The following is a 21,383-nucleotide window of genomic DNA, read 5'->3' as shown; positions in this document are numbered from 1 at the left end:
CTTTTCTGTCGGAATGGTATATAAAAGGGCAAGGGGTATTTGGACCTTGGGGCAGAGCCTCCCATATTAAACTTTTAGCAAGTAGAAAATGTCAAATTATACTTTGTTTGAGAATTAGTGCCTGTAAGGGCTTAAATCAAACCACACCCACAAAACAACATTCTGATAACTTGGGGGGGGAGGTCCTTTAAAATTTAAAACAATCACTCTATTAGACTTCTTTAATTTATATGAAAGCCAACCCCTAGGATAAAGGACAACCTATAAACACCAGTGGCAGATCTAAAGCCGGCGACACACTTGGCGATTTTCTGATTTACCGATCGCAGCGATCGGCGAAAATCGCTCAAGTGTGCCCGGTGCAGCGATTGCCGATTTTCGCTATCGGCGATCGGCGTATAAAATCGCCGATATCTGGCATGTCAGATATCGACAAGTTTTTTCTCTGATTGCTGGCGATCAAATTCGCCGCGATCGGCAAATAATATCGCCAAGTGTGTCGCTGGCTTAAGGGAGGGGCCCGGGGACTCAGCCCCCACCTTTTTTTTTTTAGACCAAAAGGAGGCCCATCAGGCTGAGAAAAATCAATTTCTAAAGCCCCCCCTTTTTTTCCTAAGATCTGGATGATTGGGCCCCCCACATATCTGAACTTCTGGATCCGCCACTGAACACCTCCCTAAACCAGACACATGGAGTAGGTCCCTGAAATACCATCCACCCACCTGCTATCAACCGGTATACTCTAACATATTCCTTACCCTCCTCCCCAGGGTCTAGTACTCTCTCAAGGCATAACCATTCTGTCAGGTTATCGTTCTGATGATGCCAATACCACTGAGTTAAGTCATCTTCAAAAGTCTCCACCATCAGCTCACACTACAAATCAAGAAAGTAAGTAATAATAACTTATTATTTTAATCTAGCATCATAGGTTCATACCGTTATGCATGCAAATAGGGTCATATAGTTGTCACTGGGGGGAAGGTCAAATAGGTTCATATAGTTGTCTCTGGGGGGAGGGTCAAATAGGGTCATATAGTTGTCTCTGGGGGGAGGGTCAAATAGGGTCATATAGTTGTCACTGGGGGGAGGGTCAAATAGGGTCATATAGTTGTCTCTGGGGGGGAGGGTCAAATAGGTTCATATAGTTGTCACTGGGGGGAGGGGGTAGAAAAAGGGGGTGAGGGGGGATCTCCCATATGAATGTGACAGGGATGTTGATTGTCTCACTTATGAGTGTAAATAACAGATTTCAGTTCCCCTTAGGCTGTTCACGATAGACTGCCAATATTTTTGGCTATCAAGGTCTTGTTTACAGTTGCATTATTGATAATTGAAAATGCCATCATCCTGTGTTGCCTGTCTAAACTGATCAGACATGAAAAATCATATCTTTAGCTTGAGCCAGGCCCAGGCTGGTTCCCTTTTAGCAGTGATTTGCTAAGGGGCATCCCCCGTCCATTTCATGTGGGAGGAGCCCCCCCCCCCCCCCAAGGAGCTGTTGTATTATTAACCTTTGTCATACTGAACATGTACATTTCATGGTCATTATAATCTTTGATAGAGAGTAACTAATGTGCGAGTCTGCGAGCCGGAGCCACAAGCCTTTTTTTGCGAGCCACTATTTTTCTGACATATTTTTCCACTTTTACCAAAATTTAACTGCAAATTCACCTAAGGGACGGACCATTATTTTCTTGGAGGGGGGAGGGGGGATGAAAAATTTTCCTCTGCAAACTTTTTTTTTTAGTTTATGCACTTCTGCAAACACTTTTTTTAGAAATTCTCACTATTTTTTGTTATACATATCGTTTTTGCAAACAATTTATTTTGTCTTTCCAGGCCCTGCAAACAATTTTTTTTCAATATTTTTCATCCCCCCCCCCCCTCCAAAAAAATAATGGTCCGTCCCTAAAAACAACCAAAGTAATATGTTGAAATTATACGAGTACACCTTGCAGGTCCTTGCATTTTAATTTACTGTGAAACCGGATCACGTGACATGCTACAATGAAGTCCAGTGAAAATAGTGTTGCACCATCGGTACCAAGCTGGGAAGCGTTTTTTTTTTTTTGCTTCAAAAGCTAGAAGCATGCAATGTCTAAAGGAAATGAGGTGATTAAAGCCCGGGTTAAAGCCATAAGCCTACAGTCAGCTTTTTATTCAGAAAGCTAATTGAATATTTCTTGGAGTACATCGCATAACATTGTGTATTTCTGCCAGATGCGTGGTGTGTATAAATCAACTTGTCAATCCACTTCCTTTTATTTCATTCTGTTTTTAACTTTCTTGGAAGAGTAGTTTAAAATTGCTGGTTTTAGCTTTAAGGTTATAGCTTTACATTTTCCAGTATTATTCAATATCTTGATTAAAGTGACATCCCACCAACGGTTGCGAAGAGTTTACAGTTCTTTCAGTTACGAGCCGATTCTTCGTTCAGTTTCACAAGGCCAGCAGGTGTATAATTCAAACCTTAGTAAGCGTCCTGACAATATTACTGGTTCTTTTTCTATTGCATAGGTGACTTAAATCGTAAAATGCTCCCGCTCTATTTGTGGGAATGACGTTAGCCCTACACGATTCTTATTTATTTTTTATCTATGCCCATTTCTGCTGTCTTTAAAGTTGTCCTTCAAGAAGTATGTTCCTTTAAACAGGAAATATAGAAAGAGTTTGGAGAGAACAATTTGTTACACTACCGCGACTATTGTTTACACATGGACGCCCGACAGGAAAGAAACATTCAACGGTAGAAATAATTCGGCTCGCAGTTGAAGGATCATTTATAAAGACTACAATAGGATATTATGTCCTTTGGGGAATTGTTGGCGGTAAATTTTCAGGGCTCGCAAAAAGAGGCTCGCGCCTCGCAAAAAAAGGATCCGGCTCGCAGGCTCGCACAGCAGAATAGCCTCCCCCTCTTTGATATCAGACAGTAACTTTTAAGGACAAAACTGCTAAAGAAGGATACGATCATCAGCTCCTTAGCACTCTGCACGCATTGCATGCCTATAGTTGTATCAGTTTTCAAAGACAGCACTGTCACTTATTGAGAACTATTTTTAAAAAATACTAGTCAAGTACTATTTTAAAAAAAAAGTCTCACCCTGCTCTTCAGCCTTGTTACTTCAGCATCAGGCGTGTCCCACATCTCATATGGAAATCCAAGCTCCACCTTTACACCTCGATTCTTAAGCCCCTTCAGAGTGTTAAACGTCACACTTTCCTCTGGTGAATTAAAATGGAAGTTTGCATTGATAGTTAAAACAATATACAGTGTTCTTTGAAAAAGAAAGGTGAACTGTTTAATAACTTATAGTTTTTTTAAAAAAAATTTTATTAACAGCTGTTCCAGAAAATGTACTAACCCTTCCTCCCAAACAAGAAGATTGTTTGAATTGACCCTCCCCCCACCCACCCCACCCCTAACCCTTGAGAAATTTCATTTTAGTTTCTTATTTTTCTTTAAACATTTTGGACTCACATTTGAAACCCCCACCCCCCTCAGAATTTCTAATTGCCTTCCATGGGGTGGGCATGGATATTTTCTGGAACCACACAATTACATGTAATCAAAGCAATTCGTAGGGTATTAGTATTCATACAGGGCTACATGTGCGATGTAGCTTTGTATTGTGTTTAGCTGTTTTTGTTTACATACCAACCTTAATTTGTTTCTATGCACGATTTCAGTTCATGAAGAAAGTAAGCAACATGCTATGTATCAGTTTGGATTTAATCTTTCAAAGATTACACTGACTGCAGGCATAAATTCCTCCTCTATTTTCCCCCGTCGCTTTCTTAAACTGCTTAAAAATCATGTCAAAATCATCCCCAACGATGAAAAGGTTCTTTGAATCAGCCATCATTTTGGATTGAAGATGCGCACAGTAAATGTTACATGCAGGATAAACTCAACATCAAAAAACATGTTATTGTTCAGCCCTTCGAAGTTTGCCGAGTTTCAAAATCAGTTCCCCTCTACTAACTTATACATGTATGATCCAGGTGCGGCGCGGGCGTTTTCCGGTGGGGGGGGGGGGCTGACTGTGACTTGTGGGGGGCTGGCTCTCTGTGTCTTTCGGGGGGGGGCTGCCCCCCGCCCCCCGGCCCCCCGGCTCCGCCGTCCCTGAGGTGAGGAGAATGTGTTATGTTTTATGTGAACTGATATTCAATTCGCCCCCACAGAGCCCCCCCCCCCCCCCTCACACACACACACACACCACTTCACGTGGATCCAGGCATTTAGAACTTCCATGCTTTAGAGATGCAACGTAATTTACAAAGAAAGCTAATTATATAGTTACTTACTCTTCTCATATCTCAATGCCTTGACTTTGTCTTTGTGAACCTTGTAGTCCAAAACATTAGAACAGGCATTCTCAAGAGCTTCATTTAGTCGTACTTCACTGCAAGAATTAAGAGAGACTCCAACGTACTGTACAGATGTAATGTGTTCTAATATGACTTGAATAATAAGGAAAGTTCTGAGAGACCAAGGGAAGAAATATGCCATTTCTGGCTGGTAAAACAGTCATTTGAACTAACTGTAAGTCACAGCAATACTTACGATTTTCTGTAGTTTATTTCCTTGCGCTGCTCCTGAAATATCTGCCCTGTTCGAAATATTTCATTGGACTTGCCAGACCTTTCAAGCTCGTCTTGCAGTTCTTGTACAAGATGTTTGCAGACTGTAAAGTTCAATAGAACGTTTTATTAGCTACAAACTCAAATATAGCTGTCGCAGCTTTACTACCCAAAGTTTATTTCCAAGTTCGAAATGATATGAAATCAATTCTCTTTACCTATCCTCCAAGATTTCTTTCATGTTAGTTTGGAGAGTTTGGTGGTACATAAAGATGTCATTTTTGAATATTAAAAATGCAAATAATTTTATGACTGTCATGATGACATCTAAACTACAATATCATTATTCAACAAAAACACCTGCTTAAAATTATTGCTTTCAGCTCAGCCAATAAGAACTTTCCGTGTCATAGTCAATTATTTCAGAGCATGCTCACAATAAGCAGGAGTCACTCATTAAGTATTAATTTTGACTGTGCTCAATGCAACCAACATGGATCTCTGTTCTCAGAAACAAAAAAAAAATTAATTAGCTTCTGAGCGTCCTTTGGCTAGGAGCTAAAGATAATATTGTTAACATAAAGGGTTTACATTCAAAAAGAGATTCTGAGGATATAGTTACGAAAGTATTTTCTGCATGAGAAAAAAAGTTCTGAATAATTTTGGCTGATATGCTTTTTGAACATTTCGTTTAATTAAAAAGCTGTAAATTAAAAGTTTAGGTAGTGAAAGTAGTTTATAAATATTCAGGGAAAATGTCAACCGTTGTTTTATTTAGCTTAGAAGTGCCTTAATTAGCTTAAGAAATATAGCACTCAAGCCTGATGAAGTCACAAACAGCTTGCACAAAACAAGTTCAAAACTTCATTCTATTTGCAAGTGTTTTAGGCATGAAAAAAAAAATACAATGTAATCCAATATACATTAAGATTTAACAGAAGGCCTGTTAAATTTAAACTTTGGAATATTTGATTTATTCATGGAAAATTTTGAGGATCGGATCTGCTTAAATCATCCCAAACACAGTGACTTGGACAACCGGAACTCAGCTGTAAAATGCAATCGAACTCCAGCTTTTTAGCTGGTTAAAATGTTAGTTGCAAGAATTGTTTCCTAAAATGTCGTTTCTATCATTCAAATGCCTCTTTCACAAACGTAGATCGCTTAAGATCCCGTTATTTCCCGGGCAACATCTGCAAAACATAAATCAAGAACTGAACAAGTAACGTTATTAAAATATATTTTCCAACTCACCATGGCATCTCGTTGGAAGTTTTTCTTCTTCTTCATCGATGTCGCTTTCAGCTACGAATAAAATAGCAAAAAACAAAACTAATGCGACAAACGGACGCATTTTCCTCACAGGAACATAAAAAGACCATCTGAACTCCGCCAAAACAGGTGGTGAAACAAATTACAAGAACTTTGAATCGCCAATATGTTTGTTTATGGGAGGTTCGAAAGTTCACTTTGATTGGCTTCCGGTTCAATACGCGCGCGGGAGATATTTTCCAAATTTGGGATACTTCCGTCATGTAACGCGTTCATTTTTTTGTCCTCCTTTCAATTTTCTTTGCGATTCAAACTAAGAGGCAAATAAAGTAAGGGCATTATAACAAAAGTCTTTTCGAGCGAGAGTCTTAAAAATCAGTACGATTTTCAATGGCAAAACTGCGTTTATGGACATATTGTTCGTCGTATATGACGTTTACCGCTGACCTTGGTTCACAGGAATCCCAGCCTTTCAATCGTCTCTCAACAGGACAGCTTTAGCCTGCGGAAAATGGGAAAAATTGACAATAAGCATGATAAACAGGCTGAAAAACAGCCATTAAATAAAAAGTACACTGCCCATTAGAAAATCCTGTTTGTATATGTTTTCAAAAAATGTCTAAACCCACATCCCCCAACTACCCCTCCCTCACTGTCCACATTTTTGTTCGGAAACGAGGTTGGACACATCCAATATGGTGGACATTGGAGATTTATTCGAATCGTCCCGTCTTTTAGACTGGGAATTGGACTCCATCAAAACCGACAAAGATGAGACGGTTGCAAGATCGCTGATCAACTATCGTCACTTGAAAACCGAAATACAAAGCCAGTGTTTTTCGCTGAGTGCACAGCAAGAGAGACTAGATGAAGAAAGTAGCGCCGAGCCTTTGACTGTTTGGGTTATGGGGTCGTGGGGAGCTCTCGAGTCTGTTGATGGAAAGACTGAAGACGCTGAGGAATACGCGCGTAAAAAGCGGGAACTGACGAAGAAGATCGTGATGTTGAAGATACAAGTGCTGTGCTTGAAGCAAGTGCATGTGAGCTCTTGTATAAAACAGCTACAGGTTGGTGAGGCGATTTAAATCAGTTCAAATATAATAAACGGCATGCAGTGCATGCAGAAGCGATGACGTTTCACAAAGGGTCTAACATAATTGAGGGCGTGATTAAGACTGTTATCCAATTGCAGTGTACATTTTTTTAACCTAAGAAGCAATGTTGGTGATTGTCTAAATAGCATAGTTAGGATATGATGGAATTCAAATAAATACAGAATTAACAGTAGTTATAAATTCACAGGCCAAGGATGCAAAGTTAATAATACATTTTCTTCGTATATTTGCTCAATTGAACAACAGTAGATTGCGTTATATTGTAGTGCGTGACTTCCGATAAGCGACATACGATACGCGGGAGTCAGCTTTTAGGCTGCGAGAAAGGTCAAATGGTCACTTGCCCACCGCGGCCCTTATTATTATAAGAGTTAGAAATTTCTGTCTACTAATTCTAATAGATCCCATCATATGTGATTAGTCTCTTTCGTTTATACATTGTAGTGTTCCATTCTAACTGCACGGGAGTATTTTGCTTTTATGTTCTACGCGGCGATTTCTTGTTATCAAGTTAAACTTGATTTCTGTTCGACCGAAACAGACAAAAAGATCGGGTCGGTCTTGCGATGACAATAAGCGATTTCCTGACGTCATCGCTTAAAAAAGAAAAGCTAGATCCTGTCACTTTCACAATTATTCGACTTCGTATTATTCGTTTTGGGTAGAAGATTGTTAAGGCTGCTTAAAAATGACCTTTTCCAGTTTTGATGTGTCTTGATTGTCTGAAATGGCCCTTTCTAGGGTGTGAGTAAACTTGATAAGGGACTGGTCATAAAGTACAGGAGGGGGGGGGGCCGGAAAAATCGATTTTCTAGTAGACAAAGTTTTAGTGGCCCACCCTTGCTAGTTAACACAAATAATGTAGCCCACCCTTTTAATCCTGACACAAAAATCACTGACCCCCCCCCCCCCTAAATAATAGATAAAACACCATTAACCTTGCTTTTTTTAAAAGTATCAATCAGAGTCTCCATAGAAATGACGGGTCAAATATGTTGTACATGACCTTCCAGTTCTGGAGTTACGAGGCTGTAATATTTCGTCATTCTCTGAGTCACTTCCATCGTCGTCACTACATCCTCATCGTCAGAGACATCACTGTCCACTGATTCAGAAGGATCACCATCATCATCTTTGGCTTTAGGGTCTTGTCAAAGGGCAAGTAACACAATACTGGTAGAGCTTTGTGATTTGGCATGGGCCTTAGAACTCTTTCCAAGTCTGGAGCTGAACAGGGAAATTTAGCACAAAACCCACAGAGGGTTTTGTTTGTGTTCTGGTAGTCACCTTTTATATATTCCAAGTAGAGCTCTCCCACCTGAACATATTCTTCCATTAAACGTATCTATTTTCTTAAAGTATGCAGATCCTGGTATGTCTTTCTTCTTTGAATCTGGTGCCGAAACAAACTGGCGTAGTTGTTCTGTGTTGAAGAAAAACTGTTAATTCTTGTGTGGGGTCAAAAATGATTGCATGTAATCTCCAGCTGGACCTGGCTCGTGATTGATTTTTTCAGCCACATTCTGGGCAACGGTGCACGCATTTTGTTCCATTGCCAGCACATCGCGTTTCTTAATATCATCAAGTGAGAGTGCTGCAATTTCATCTTGTGTCAGTCCATCAAGCGCGTCATAAAACTTCCATTGTGCGCATGGCCCCACCATCAACCAGTGCTTCACCAATACATGCATTTGATCTCTCTGCCTCATTCTGGCCACTGTCATCTCTTGCTCGCTCTGTGAATTCTATTCACACGATCAGAATAATATTGAGGATTCTAGCTATCTCGACATCCCTATATCTCACTTCTACATTGCTACTTCCCACACCAGGCTCGCGGCTGCATCTGAAGGATGTCAGTCTTGACTGGTGCAACTTCAGCTCGTTGATGCATACTAGGACCTGGTCCACCTTTCTTTGGAGAACGCCATATTCTTCCCACAACTCAGTGTTCTCCGGCGACTATGATGTTCGTAAAATCTTGCTCTAAATGGTCTATTATTGAAACTACTGCATCCTTCACCTCATTTCCATAAGCTACATCTTCAACTTTGATGTCAATCTTGTCTTCATCCCATCTTAACATAGCTGCATTCATTTCATATTTATGGAACTTGCAACTTGGCTTTTGTTTTACTGCCATTATGTCTTCATACATTGACGTGTCTTGAAAGTAAAGACAGTCATGAACGTGTGCACAAACCGTCTTAATGGAATACTGCTATATCCTGTGTTCGTTGTGTGACATTCTTGCACCACAAAATGAATGTAGATTTACTGCATATTTACCACACGCAAGTCGGTTGGCTTTTTTGCGTGTTGTAAAGATGCCATTTCAAAAATGGGGAAAAGGGATGTCAAATGGTTAAAATTACTTTTTGAAAAAAGATGTTCACAAAAGAAGCTATTCAAGTTTGTAACACTTTAAACCCTAATTTAGAAACAGACAGTGATACAGATACTGAGGATGACTTCACTGATGTGGACTATTTGTTGCATGCAATGGTTAAGAGGTTGTTGACATATTCTCGTAAAAACAACTAGCTGCCCATGTAGCCAGGTGGTGTAATAAGGAGCAGTTTTATTCCAAGTCATTTATCAAGCTACATTACTGCCAATTTAAGTATTAAATTTTGTTTATATACATATCTGCAGCTAATACAATTGAAGCATAATTGTTCATAACCCACCCCTAATGTATTGCATGATGTTTTTTGACCCACCCCTTTTTACGTGCACAAAAAAAATGGCCCACCCCCACTTTTTTTCCGGCCCACCCTCTCCTGTACTTTATGACCAGTCCCTAAATTTCCCAGGGGGCTTCAAAGTTGGTTGACAAAAAACTGTGCTATCAATCAACCAAACAACCAATCAATCAATCAATCCTTGATCGCTGGAGCGTAAAACAATTTCCTTACCTTCATCTAGGCAAAGGTAAAAGCACCTTTTAACCCCCCACCCCCACCCCACCCCCTGTGTTCAGAGGTTTCAGTGGTGGATCCAGACCTTCAGATAAGTGGGGGGCCCAATTGTACAGACTCTGGAATAAGAGGGGGGCCAGCCCTTGGAAGTATATTGTCTCAGCCTTTCAAGCCATAGTTTGGCCAAAACATAAGGTGGGGGCCCAGGGGGGGTACTCTGGCTTGTAAATGACAGGGATGATCGAATGGAGGCAAAACTCAGGACCCAAAAGAATCCCTAAGTCTTCCGACATTACCCAAAAAAATCCCTGGACCAAAAATAACCCCCCAAAAAATCCCTTGTCAAATTACCCCTAAATTGCCAGGAGGGGCAATAACATAACACAAAGAACGCTCGTTTTGTTTATTCATCAAACCATAAATACACCAAGGCCGTGCCAAGGCACTTTAGTTCGTTTTTAATACCCAAAAAAATCCCCTATCTAAATCAAGTTCCCCAAAAAAATACTTGCCAAATTTTCCAACCCAAAAAAATCCCGGAATCGAAAATTTCCAACCCAAAAAAATCCTTCGATCATCCCCGTCATTAGCAAGCCGGAGTACCCCCCTGGGGGTGGGGGCCCACCCCAAAGGCCCCTCCCCTAGATCTGTACCACTGGTATTTCCCAAGCATATTTTCCTGGGTTGTCTGATGAACTCTCCCAAAAAGAATCCAGTGATATGTACATTGTATCCATAGATACCATTGACTGGCCAATCATCATAAACATTAAGGACAATCCAGTGACCTACCCAAAACTTTAAGTAAGTAGATGTAGCTGGCATAAATTGCAGGAAAACATGTGAGCAAGTCATGATTGGTTTTGGTTTTACTTCTGACTGGACGATAAAGTGACCTGAGATTTTTAAACCAATCATTTAGCGTAGTAATGCAAAACCAAAGAAAATGCCAATTTCTTTTGATACTCAAGTGAAAACTGTTCTAAGTATGGTTACTGTAAAGATCCTTGTATACGCTGCACCTTTTCCCTCAAAATATAAGTAAAAAATCGGGGTGCTGCTTATCTACGGAAACATCGCTTGAGATGTTCTTGAGATGTTCTTGTGATGATATTCTACAGTCTAAGGTTTTTTGCAACTGCAGAGTCATCCTCACTTCACATGCAATAATGGTTTTCTTATTAAAAGTTTACAGTGCGGCTACTGTAACCGGGGTCACCCAGACAGAGTTAACCAATCACAAAGCAGAACGGAAACAATAAATTTCAGCATTTTTTCCTTCAGCCAATGAAATGCCGAGTACAGAACAATGAAATTTCAACTTGTTTCGTTCGCCACAAAAACACATCAATGCTAAAATTTTGACTATATGGCGCCATACAGTTTGTCCAACTGAACAAACGGCTGTCGCGTCACTGCTTTCACAGAGATTGAAATGGAGACATATGGCATCGCTGATATTTACTTTCCAATTCGTGCTGTCACAACTACTCAAGCTCAAAATGGATGCAATCGAAGTTAATTGAAAATCCAGCGCCATACAGTCAAAATTTAGCATTGAAACAGATGTGTTTTCGTGGCGAACGAAACAAGTTCAAATTTCATTGTTCTGTACTCTGTACATTTCATTGGCTGAAGGAAAAAATGCTGAAATTTATTGTTTCCGTTCTGCTTTGTAATTGGTTTACTTTGTCTGGGTGACCCCAGTTACAGTAGCCGCACTGTAATTGCATTTTTTTAGTGAAGTGCGAACTCTGAAATTCAATCCTTAACCAACGGTTTACGCTTTTTGCTGCCATCAATCATCTTAGCGGACTTCTCAGGAAACAGGAGTTCACTTCAATAGGGTCAAAACGTCACGTCTGTCAGTTGTGATTGGTGGATTTCGATCCATTTTGTTTGTTTCTGTTTTTCATAGTCCGTTGGCTGTTGCCATAATTATGATTGACGGCAGCAAAAAACACAATGGTTTGTTGGATTTTGAATTTCAGAGTTCGCATTTTACTGAAAACTGCAATAAATAACAACTATATTAATTTTTCTCATTATTCTTACAGGATCTAGCTGTATCATGTAGCAAGACACCTACACCAGTCACTCTACAGTTCCACAAGTTTAAAGAATGGGTGCAAGCCAGTCAACAGATTTACAAACTACAATCTAAAATACTTGACCTTGAGGCAGCTAAGATCAGGTAAATTCATTATTACAGCTTAGAGTCGGCAGAATACAATGAAGATGTAGCTTTATAGAGGGGGTGAATAGGGGTTTGCAAATCTGCAAATCCTTCAAGCCACCACTATTTTCATTCAAATCTGAATCCACATTACTTGAACACTTAATGTGGTATAGTTTCTTTGCGAGGGACAGTAGATGCTGTTTTTTTATTCCTACTTTTTTAGGGTGTTTCGTTTTATTGCTTATTTTTGCAACAGTTCCGCCAACATACCTCATGAAAACTGAACAAGGTTTTCAAAACAAGCTGGGACAGTCTGCCGGAGTTCTACCGGCTACTTGATTATATATTGCCAGTTACTTTGCTTATAGCAACAAGCTTGGGACAAACAACCCAGTGTTCTCACAGCCCCCTACTCTTCCAGTTGCTGATGCCTACTTCAAAACATATTGAAATGATGTGATCTGGACTTTATTTAGTATCAACGATCAGAGCTTCCTGACATTAAAAGTCTGGAATCCATGCCTAAATATTTCGCAAATCCGCAACCCGCTGTATTTTTCGAAATCCATGAATTTGCTCAATATATCGCAAAAATCTGCAATTAAGGCGCTTTTTAGGCAAAATCTGTCACTCTACAAACCTATTCACCCCCTCCAGCTTTATCATTAACATTTTGTGGCTGTTATTGATAGTATCATATAATAATCAATTTAGAATAGTTTGTAGCTTTTTGCAATAAAAAATTGTTTTCATTTGAATGTAGATTACACAAGGATTTCTGTGTGCGAGAGGACAAAGAATCATCGCAGTCATCTGTGACAACAAGACAATCCATCACTTCACATCTTGAGCTAAAACTTGGTTCAAAAGAACCGGATGTTGCATCAGGAGAACTCAAGCTTGAAGAAGTCGTCGTAACTGAAGGTTCGATTGAGATTGCAAGTATTTTGGACAGGATTCTAGACACAAGTTATACAAACAGTACTTTTGAAGCTTGTAAGCTGAAAGCTTACATCCGAGAATGCTGGGATGTGCAAAGTATTGACGACGAGTTTCCCACGGGAGTTCACCCCGACAGATATCAAGAATTTGTTGGTGGCATGGCTCAGTATATTGTGGATAAACAGCTCACACATCAGAGAGAAAGCTTGTCTTACGATATGGTCTATGTAAGTGATACATATAATTATGTTCTCATCAACAGGACTTCTGATATTACAGATCATGGTGCAATTTCACGTAACAATTCAGTTTAGCGCCCTCCTTCCAATAAGCGCCCCCTTCCGAATAAGCGTAACCACTCCAAATGTGTTTTTGTCAATAAGGGCCCCTATTCCAATAAGCACTCCGATTCTAATACCGTAGCCCCCATTTTCATCAGCACCCCTATTCTAACAAGCGCCCCTCTTGTGGATAACTGCCCCTACTGAAAAGATAAACTCATGAACATTCACCATACTGTACATGTATATATTTACTGCTAAAATGAACAATTCTTTTAAAAGTAACTGAACTTTCAACAATTTGTTACTATTGCAGTTTCTGTTATTGTTTGTTATTTTAAGTAGTAGATAAAATAAGCGAGAGATCTGTATGGGCGTATACAATGGCAAGCCAGATCAGACGCGAATATTTTATTCTACCAGTACTTGTGAATTGAAAACAATAAATTGAATGCAAAGTATTGTTATGCAAATCGGTAGAGATCTGTATCAAAAGTTAATTAATACTAATTAGCTGAGCAGGAGTTTGTATCAAAAGTTAATTCTATTGTTTGATTTGTATTGGGGTTTACAGTTGTGTACATGTGATCTGAATACTGTGCTGGGATTGGTTTGCACCCTCGTGAATAGTTAATGAATTTTACAATATTTACTCAAGTTTTGTTTTGAACATTTGGTTGTTTCTCAAAAAAGTAAATAAGCACCCTGTTCTGAATAAGTGCCCTGTTTCAAATATTAAACGCCCTGTTTCAAGTAAGCACTCTCCCTTGATGTGTCAAAAGTAAATACCGGTAAGCACCCTGGGTGCACTGAAAATTGAAGCATTACAGTACTGTAATCAACCTCAAAAATTGCATAACTCGTAGAAAATCGCTTATGTACATTAATGTAATCAGCAGTTTCCTCTTATACTTGATGTAGTGTCACCAAAAGTCTTTCCAGATCTTGTGTTTCTTGTACATGTAGTGTACATGGAAACCATCGAGTTTGAAATAGATGCAAAAGAGTAAACAAAAAAAAAAACTTTTTTTATTCCAATTTGTCTCGGGGATTTATTCAGCAATAATCACTGAGCCTTCTGTTAATATTTGTTTTAGTATAATTTTCAGAGGTGAATATCAAGAACTGCAAAATAACAATAGGAAACACAGAAAAAAAAACAGCACAAAAGCTTGCTTGCAAGCATGTAAACCAGTTTAATTGATTGTGAATCGGATTGTAGTATTTTTATCATAATTAAGTGCCATGGGCAATTAACCAGATTTGGCAGTAATATAAAGTGACAAACCAATAACAATTTTTTTTTTTACTTCACAATCCACCTCTAGGCTAAACTAGAGCAGTACCTGATGCCGTCCATTTACACGCTCGTTCAAGATTACATCAGTAAGCCAGATGAAGACAAAAGAACATCACAAATTTACACCAGCCTTGCGCACATCACCCAGACACAGTTTGGAATCAGCCCAGAGTATCAAGATGATGGTATAGCACCTTATTACGCAGCAGTGGCATGTATGAAGAGTATTACGCTGTCAATCTTGCCTTCACGCAAAATCCACGCTATTGTGAGTGCGGCACAGTGTGTGTTCAGGAAACTCAATGAGTTGTCCATGTTAGAACGCTCCAGGCCCCCAGGAGCAGGTAACGTCATAACTACATCACTGATCACATCTACCATAATATAACATTTTCTCCAATAATGTCTGTTGATAAAGATCTCAATTTAAAAGTGCAAGATGACTAAGGCTGGAGAAAGAGTGTTACTCAGAGACTGAGATAGAAAGTTTAACTTAAAGCTCGACCGTAAGTGAGCGAACTCTATTGTTTAAGTATGTAGTCACTTGCGAGTGCTCATTCTTGTAATTAACCAGCTCTTTAAAATGGAATTTTTTACCCACCCTTCAGGACCCTCCAGTTATGACCACTTTTTTTGAACTCCTCAGGTGGTTGCTAATGAGTGTTTCAACTGTAATTTAGTATTATTTTGCTCTGAAACTTAACTTAAATACACCAAATTTGGCTCATAAGAAGTTGGTCTGATCTGCATCTTAGATGTACCCTGTATAAAGGAGACATGCTTGCCAAATGATAAGACCATCAAGACTTTAATCATAATTTTTTTTATTCTTCCAATAGATGAGTTCATGGACGTTTGGGTTTATGTAGTTCTCAAATCCAAAATACCAAACCTGGCGTCAACCATTGCATACCTGAGAAGGTACTCCAACCCTAACTTGTCGTTCTCTGAAGCAGGATATTATTTGGCGAGCGTAGAGTTTGCCTGCCAGTATCTTCTGCGGGTGAATGAACAGGACTACAGAAACAAGTCGCTGCTGTTAACAGAAAGGATAGTGGTTTGTGAGCAAGCCAGGTTTGGCAAGATGGTGGCAGAGGAAAGAGCCGTGTTTGAAATGGTGACAGAGAATAAATGGCTTCAAGGGTATGAGCTGTTTGCTGTGAAAGAGTGGCACTTGGACCCAACAAGGTAGGAACTGTCTGGTTTATATCGCCAGTGATACTGCTGCTCAGAAAAAAGTTCTGATTTCTGCCAACAAGATTGAACCTACTGTATGGCCTTCCGTGCAGCGGTGGGACGCTTGTTGAAGAGATTCATGGACACTAGGCCACATAGCTAGGTTCCAGTGAAAAAAGTTTGTCACATTTGAGCATGCATGTAGTTATATGGCCTCTGTGCTGGGACAGATACAGAAAATTCTGAAAGAGGATCCCAGGACGTTGTGGTGAAAGTGCAAGTCCCCCCCCCCCCCCCTCCTCCCTCCGCCAATGAAAAATTCAAGTTCGTGGAGAAGTTGTTTACAGAATTCTGGGAGCATTTGTTACCAAACGTTACAGCTTCAGAAGCAGCCCCCACCAAAACCCCCCTGACCCTAGGCCCCCCTCTTAAGGTCATTGCCCTGTATTGCATTGCGCATCCTTACTGCGCAGAATTTTACGTGTAATAAGCGCGCGCACATAAACAAAATGGTGGCTTCTTTCTATGTGGCTTAGTCTGCGAGAGAAGTTAATTGTCGTTTTCTCTTAAACGAGTCTGGTGACCTATCAATTTTTTCTCATATTTTTGGTGTAGCGATCAAATTCTTTCTGTAAAATGAAAACAGATCAATTCTTGTGTTTTAAAAATAAATTATCGCTAAAAACGTGTACTTTGCTAGAACTCGCAGAGGAATTTTAAAGGAATTATATGGAATATGCAAGGTCTTCCTGCTCCTAAACGAATCTGGTGACCCCCCTTTTTTATTTCAAAATTTAAGTTCCCTTAATTTAATAAACCAGTAGGCGAAGTTTGATTAAAAAATTGTGTTCAGTTCTATTTAAGGGCAGTGACCTTAATCTTCCTCTTTCCATCCTGTGACACAATGATAGATCATAAAACCGGTGTGCAGAAGGTTTTAGGTTTGTCTGCTGTTGAGAGAAGAACTCAGAAATTTCTTCCCCATTTTTTTATATATGTGTATCTGTCCAAATCAACCTTATCTATGTAACAATCCCTAGAGTACCAGTTTATAAAAGCTTGCACTTATCTTCAAGCGGAGAATTCTATAGGTCATTTATGTCAAAACATTATAGGTATGCAATGAGTGCAGAAGGTTATGTGAGTAGCACTGAGACACATTTTTGATGCGGTTTTTTTAAGAAATTCGTTATTATGTAGCTGTGGGCCTTTGCCCTCTATGTGGACATAGAGTTGTATTAACAGCTTACAAGCTTTTAGAAAAGGCAAAGGATAAAACACAATTCTTCATTGCTCCCCTAGAGTTTACACTTCTCCTTTCTTATGTTTGTAGGTTTTATCGTACCATTGTGGTACCCACATCAGACAAAAACAAGAAAGTCAAAGTCTCTGTTGTCAAAGTGAGACCCGAAAACACTTCACTGGCGCAAATAGAAATGTTAGAGCAAGTATTCATGTGTCCAGGAAACGAAAATGGTCTGTCGTGCACTCGCACAAACCATGGCCTTGCCATGACAATCAATGTGGATTATGTTAAAGATCCGCTAACGCTCATTCCTATACCTGATGGACAATACGACTCTGTTGAGGAGGCTGTGACAAATTTTGCCACTTTGGACAAGCTTACATGCAATTACAACCTAGCTCCGAGAAATTCCCCGGCTGAGGTTGTAGAGATGACAACTGTTTTGGAGACTTTGCGGAAAGTGGATGACGATGTGTTCATCACATACAGCATTCCTAAGTCCCCAAATGGTGGAATTCGAGACCTTGTTTCTGCACTTATTTCAGTTTTACAGAGACTGCAGTATTTGAGTTCATTGTGTGATATACCAGAGGTGTATTCCGACTTGGTTCAAATGGCGGTTCAGAAGTTCCAAACCGATTATAATGCAAGCTGTCAATCAACTGTCCCTCGGTTGCCAAGCGACGGGTTGCTTTGTCAAAACACTTGGACAGCACTTCAGGGCAGACTTGGGAATCTTGCAAAGGCTATTATTACACTGTCTTAGTTCATAAAGGAATTCAGTTGGGCGAACTTTGCCAATGTTACTATCAATTGTTGCATAATTTCAGAAATTGCATAATTACTGAATTTAATAAAAAGAGAATAATACATACGTGCGAACGTACGTTGAGATAATTTCACAAGTGAGCTTAGCTAGCAAAAGGGTATATATCGTGTTGAACACCTTAAGAAAAGAAATTTCATATCCGACGTTTTACGGACATTTACGAAGATCACCGAGGAATATTCGACAACAAATTTCGGCTTATCCGACTATTTAACAAGGCCGACTTGTCAGCAAACGTGACGTCATCTATTTCTTCACCTGTGAAAGTCTATTTTACAGTTTAAAAACGCGATTTTTTGTAATGGAAGAAATCCTTGAATTTACCTAAATTTAGCCCAGTTTCATTGAAATTTACCACAATTTGTATGATAGATTTAGTAATGTTTAATAAATGAGCAGCAGTGTTTTATCAAGTTTAAAACACGAGGCGCAGCCGAGTGTTTTAGACTTGATAAAACACGAACTGCGAATTTATTGAACGGCTTAAAATCTTCTGATTCTGGTTTATTTTGGCCTAGACAATTGGACGTAAAGTTTCGCCGTGTCTTTATCAGATATAAAGACACTCAGACAAAGACAAAGATTTTGATAAACAGTTTTTGACATCTTTTTTATAACCTGATGGGCATGGTTGATCGAGGAAATAATTTATTTAATTTTTATCATAGTTACTGAATGTCAAAGATTCCATAAAAGTCTTCCAAATTGTTGTTATTCATTAAAAAGTGTCCCGTTGAAAATCATTCAAAGTCATTTGTGATTGTCCAGTAAAAACACACTATATTTAAAAATATATTTTATTAAGATATATTTCACTAAAATTGTTTGTAATATAAAATATATATATTTCTTATAAAATTTAAATTATTAATGATATTTTATAGTTTGTACTTGCAAAAATATTGTGTGACTCGGAGATCAGAATAAAATATAAACAGATAATTATAAAATACGTGTTCTTATTTTTATTATATGGACAGAAAACCGTCTGATTTTGAAATAAACACTGGCATCCGAGCACTTATATTACAGACTGTATGTTTCATTGTCATTTTAGACCAAAAATCTGTGTAAAATTGCTTTTTTGTAGAACTAGCCTACATGATATGCTTGCTGGCTGTCTAACATTTCTTCCAACATTCGTTTAACTATAATCAGCAAACATGCATAAACAGAACATCATATATAGTCTATAACAACCGAATAAATCTGACAATCTATTGTCCTTATGCACGGTTCATTAGATCAATAATAGATATCTTTCATAACTTGCTAATTATCTATTGTATATTAGTTTGCAATAAGCTTATAATACAACTTGATTGCATTAGCAGTTAGCGAGTGTTATATCGACTCAAAACTCCAGTGTAATAACTTTACTGGATTAGACACCAGCAAGTCTTTTATCTAATATAGTATTTTTAAAAACAATTCAGTTCTTTGGTTAAATATTAGATGTTGTGTTATGAATGATGATGATAGAAGTTTAGTCTGTCATGGCGAACCATGGGTGCTGCAGAGTTTGTTTCAGTGTTGGACGATTGCTTGGATTTGTGTTTAGCAGCGAGAAGATAAGGTTCTTTACCTCTGTTAAAGAAAAGAACAGCAAAAATTGAGTGATGAATATCAATAAGAGGCGCATTAAACGAATTTTTAAAAGAGCTACGTCATGAACAACACATTTTGAAAAAATGGCAAAGTTTTTCAAATTTATCGTTCGAAATTTGTCTTGATCTTTACTAGTCCAAACCATTCTTGGTTATTTTAGCCTTTTTATTACTCCTTTGTTGTTTTCGTTGTTAAAAAACTATTACCTTAAGGTTTCCTTCAATTGGAAAAGAATCAGAAAAATGACTTAAGAAAGAGACCTTTGTCCGCCCTACTTGACGTCATAATCTCAGGATACACAAAAGAGGGTGTTATTATTATCATCTGTCCTTTTTTACGCCCATGGGACGCATAAGGCCTCAAAAGAGGGTATAGAGGGGGGATTTTCCGAATGTATTCAAAAGTTAAGTAAGTGCGCGCGGCGGGTAATGTCGCACAATGAACTTTTCTTATTTTTTAGTATTATAGGTTGTTTTTACTGCAAAAAGTAAGTTTTTTTCACGATCAAAAAGGTGACCTTTTTTTCTTACTTTGTATATAAAAACCATTAGAGAGAAGAGTTAAGCTCAGTGTAGGCGCACACCTGTAAATCTTTATTTTAGATCATTACGGCTAAAACTTTTACTACAGAAGGGCAGAAACCCCTTGGATCGCAAAAAGTCTTTATTTTTCATGGTGAAACCGCCTGAAAAGTTATCAAACTGTTGGATGTTTTCCGACCGAACATCGCTCTAAGGTGAACACCTCTCCAGGAAAGGATTATTCTCTCTTTCTTGGCTTTGAGATCCATACGTAACCCCTGTTATCTGATGGCAGCATATTTCGCTCCGCCTAGATCATGTTGTCTTACTTGGGGGATGAGTTCCTTATGGAACTCATGTTATCTGAGGGCAGCATCTTAACCTCCGCCTAGAACATGTTGTCTTACTTGGATGGTGAGTTCCTTATGGAACTTATGTTATCTGAGGGCAGCATCTTAACCTCCGCCTAGAACATGTTGTCTTACTTGGATGGTGAGTTCCTTATGGAACTCATGTTATCTGAGGGCAGCATCTTAACCTCCGCCTAGAACATGTTGTCTTACTTGGATGGTGAGGTCCTTATGGAACTCATGTTATCTGAGGGCAGCATATTAACGCTCCGCCTAGATCATGTTGTCTTACTTGGATGGTGAGTTCCTTATGGAACTCATGTTATCTGAGGGCAGCATATTAACCTCCGCCTAGATCATGTTGTCTTACTTGGGTGGATGAGTTCCTTATGGAACTCATGTTATCTGAGGGCAGCATATTAACCTCCGCCTAGATCATGTTGTCTCATTTTATATGTTATCCGGGTCTAAAAGTCACATCTTTTCAAGGTATGAAAATGCAGGTCATTAACATCTCTCTAGATGGGATACTATCCTAACAAAACAACGTTCTAAGGTCAACACCTCTCCAGGAATGGATTATTTTCTCTTCCTTGGCTTTGAGTTTCATAGGTAACTCATGTTATCTGAAGGCAGCATATCAACCTCCGCCTAGATCATATTTATCTTACTTGCAATTGGGTGGTGAGTTCCTTATGGAACTCATGTTATCTGAGGGCAGCATATTAACCTCCGCCTAGATCATGTTGTCTTACTTGGGTGATGAGTTCCTTATGGAACTCATGTTATTTGGAGGCAGGATATTAACGTCCACGCATCTAGATCATGTTGTCTTACTTGGATAGTGAGTTTTTTATTAAACTCATGTTATATAAGGGCAGCATATTGACTTTGTGCTGGAATGTTCTGTCTCACTTGAGTGGTGAGTTCGCTCCGTATGGAACTCATCTCATCTGAGAGCGGCATATCGACCGCGTGCTAGGTTATTTATTCTTACTTGGTAGGTGAGTTCCTTGTGGAAGTCATGTTATCTGAGTGCAGCATATTAATATTATA

General features: G+C 39.0%; 2 protein-coding genes across 2 annotated transcripts in view; one reads left to right on the top strand and one right to left on the bottom strand.

Annotated features, from left to right (window-relative positions):
* Positions 1-6,247, bottom strand: part of LOC144642929 (uncharacterized) — a 73,339-nt gene extending 67,092 nt beyond the window's left edge. The window contains exons 1-5 of the mRNA XM_078502035.1: positions 5,842-6,247; positions 4,571-4,691; positions 4,312-4,409; positions 3,107-3,228; positions 759-876 (exon numbers count right to left, since the gene is read on the bottom strand). Of these exons, the coding sequence (XP_078358161.1) occupies positions 759-876; positions 3,107-3,228; positions 4,312-4,409; positions 4,571-4,691; positions 5,842-5,941 (559 nt within the window). The 5' untranslated portion in view covers positions 5,942-6,247. The remainder of the gene's footprint in view (positions 1-758; positions 877-3,106; positions 3,229-4,311; positions 4,410-4,570; positions 4,692-5,841) is intronic.
* A 290-nt stretch (positions 6,248-6,537) lies between these two features.
* On the top strand, positions 6,538-18,620 carry LOC144642865 (uncharacterized). The gene is made up of 6 exons (XM_078501957.1): positions 6,538-6,926; positions 11,953-12,089; positions 12,838-13,243; positions 14,626-14,941; positions 15,437-15,785; positions 17,107-18,620. Exons 1-6 carry the CDS (start codon positions 6,555-6,557, stop codon positions 17,783-17,785), a joined length of 2,259 nt encoding a protein of 752 aa, XP_078358083.1. The 5' UTR covers positions 6,538-6,554; the 3' UTR covers positions 17,786-18,620.
* The last annotated feature ends 2,763 nt before the right edge of the window (positions 18,621-21,383 follow it).

Source organism: Oculina patagonica, chromosome 2 (assembly GCF_052425735.1).
Source record: "Oculina patagonica isolate OP01 chromosome 2, crgOcupat, whole genome shotgun sequence".
Classification (NCBI taxonomy): Eukaryota; Metazoa; Cnidaria; class Anthozoa; order Scleractinia; family Oculinidae; genus Oculina; species Oculina patagonica.
This window is presented reverse-complemented; position numbering and strand designations above follow the sequence as displayed.

Bases quoted from the DNA above. Each gene is read 5' to 3' on its own strand.
- LOC144642865 (XM_078501957.1), top strand. From the start codon at position 6,555: ATGGTGGACATTGGAGATTTATTCGAATCGTCCCGTCTTTTAGACTGG. The intron at 13,244-14,625 runs GTAAGTGATACA...ATCCACCTCTAG, and splicing joins TGTCTTACGATATGGTCTAT to GCTAAACTAGAGCAGTACCT. The intron at 15,786-17,106 runs GTAGGAACTGTC...TTATGTTTGTAG, and splicing joins TGGCACTTGGACCCAACAAG to GTTTTATCGTACCATTGTGG.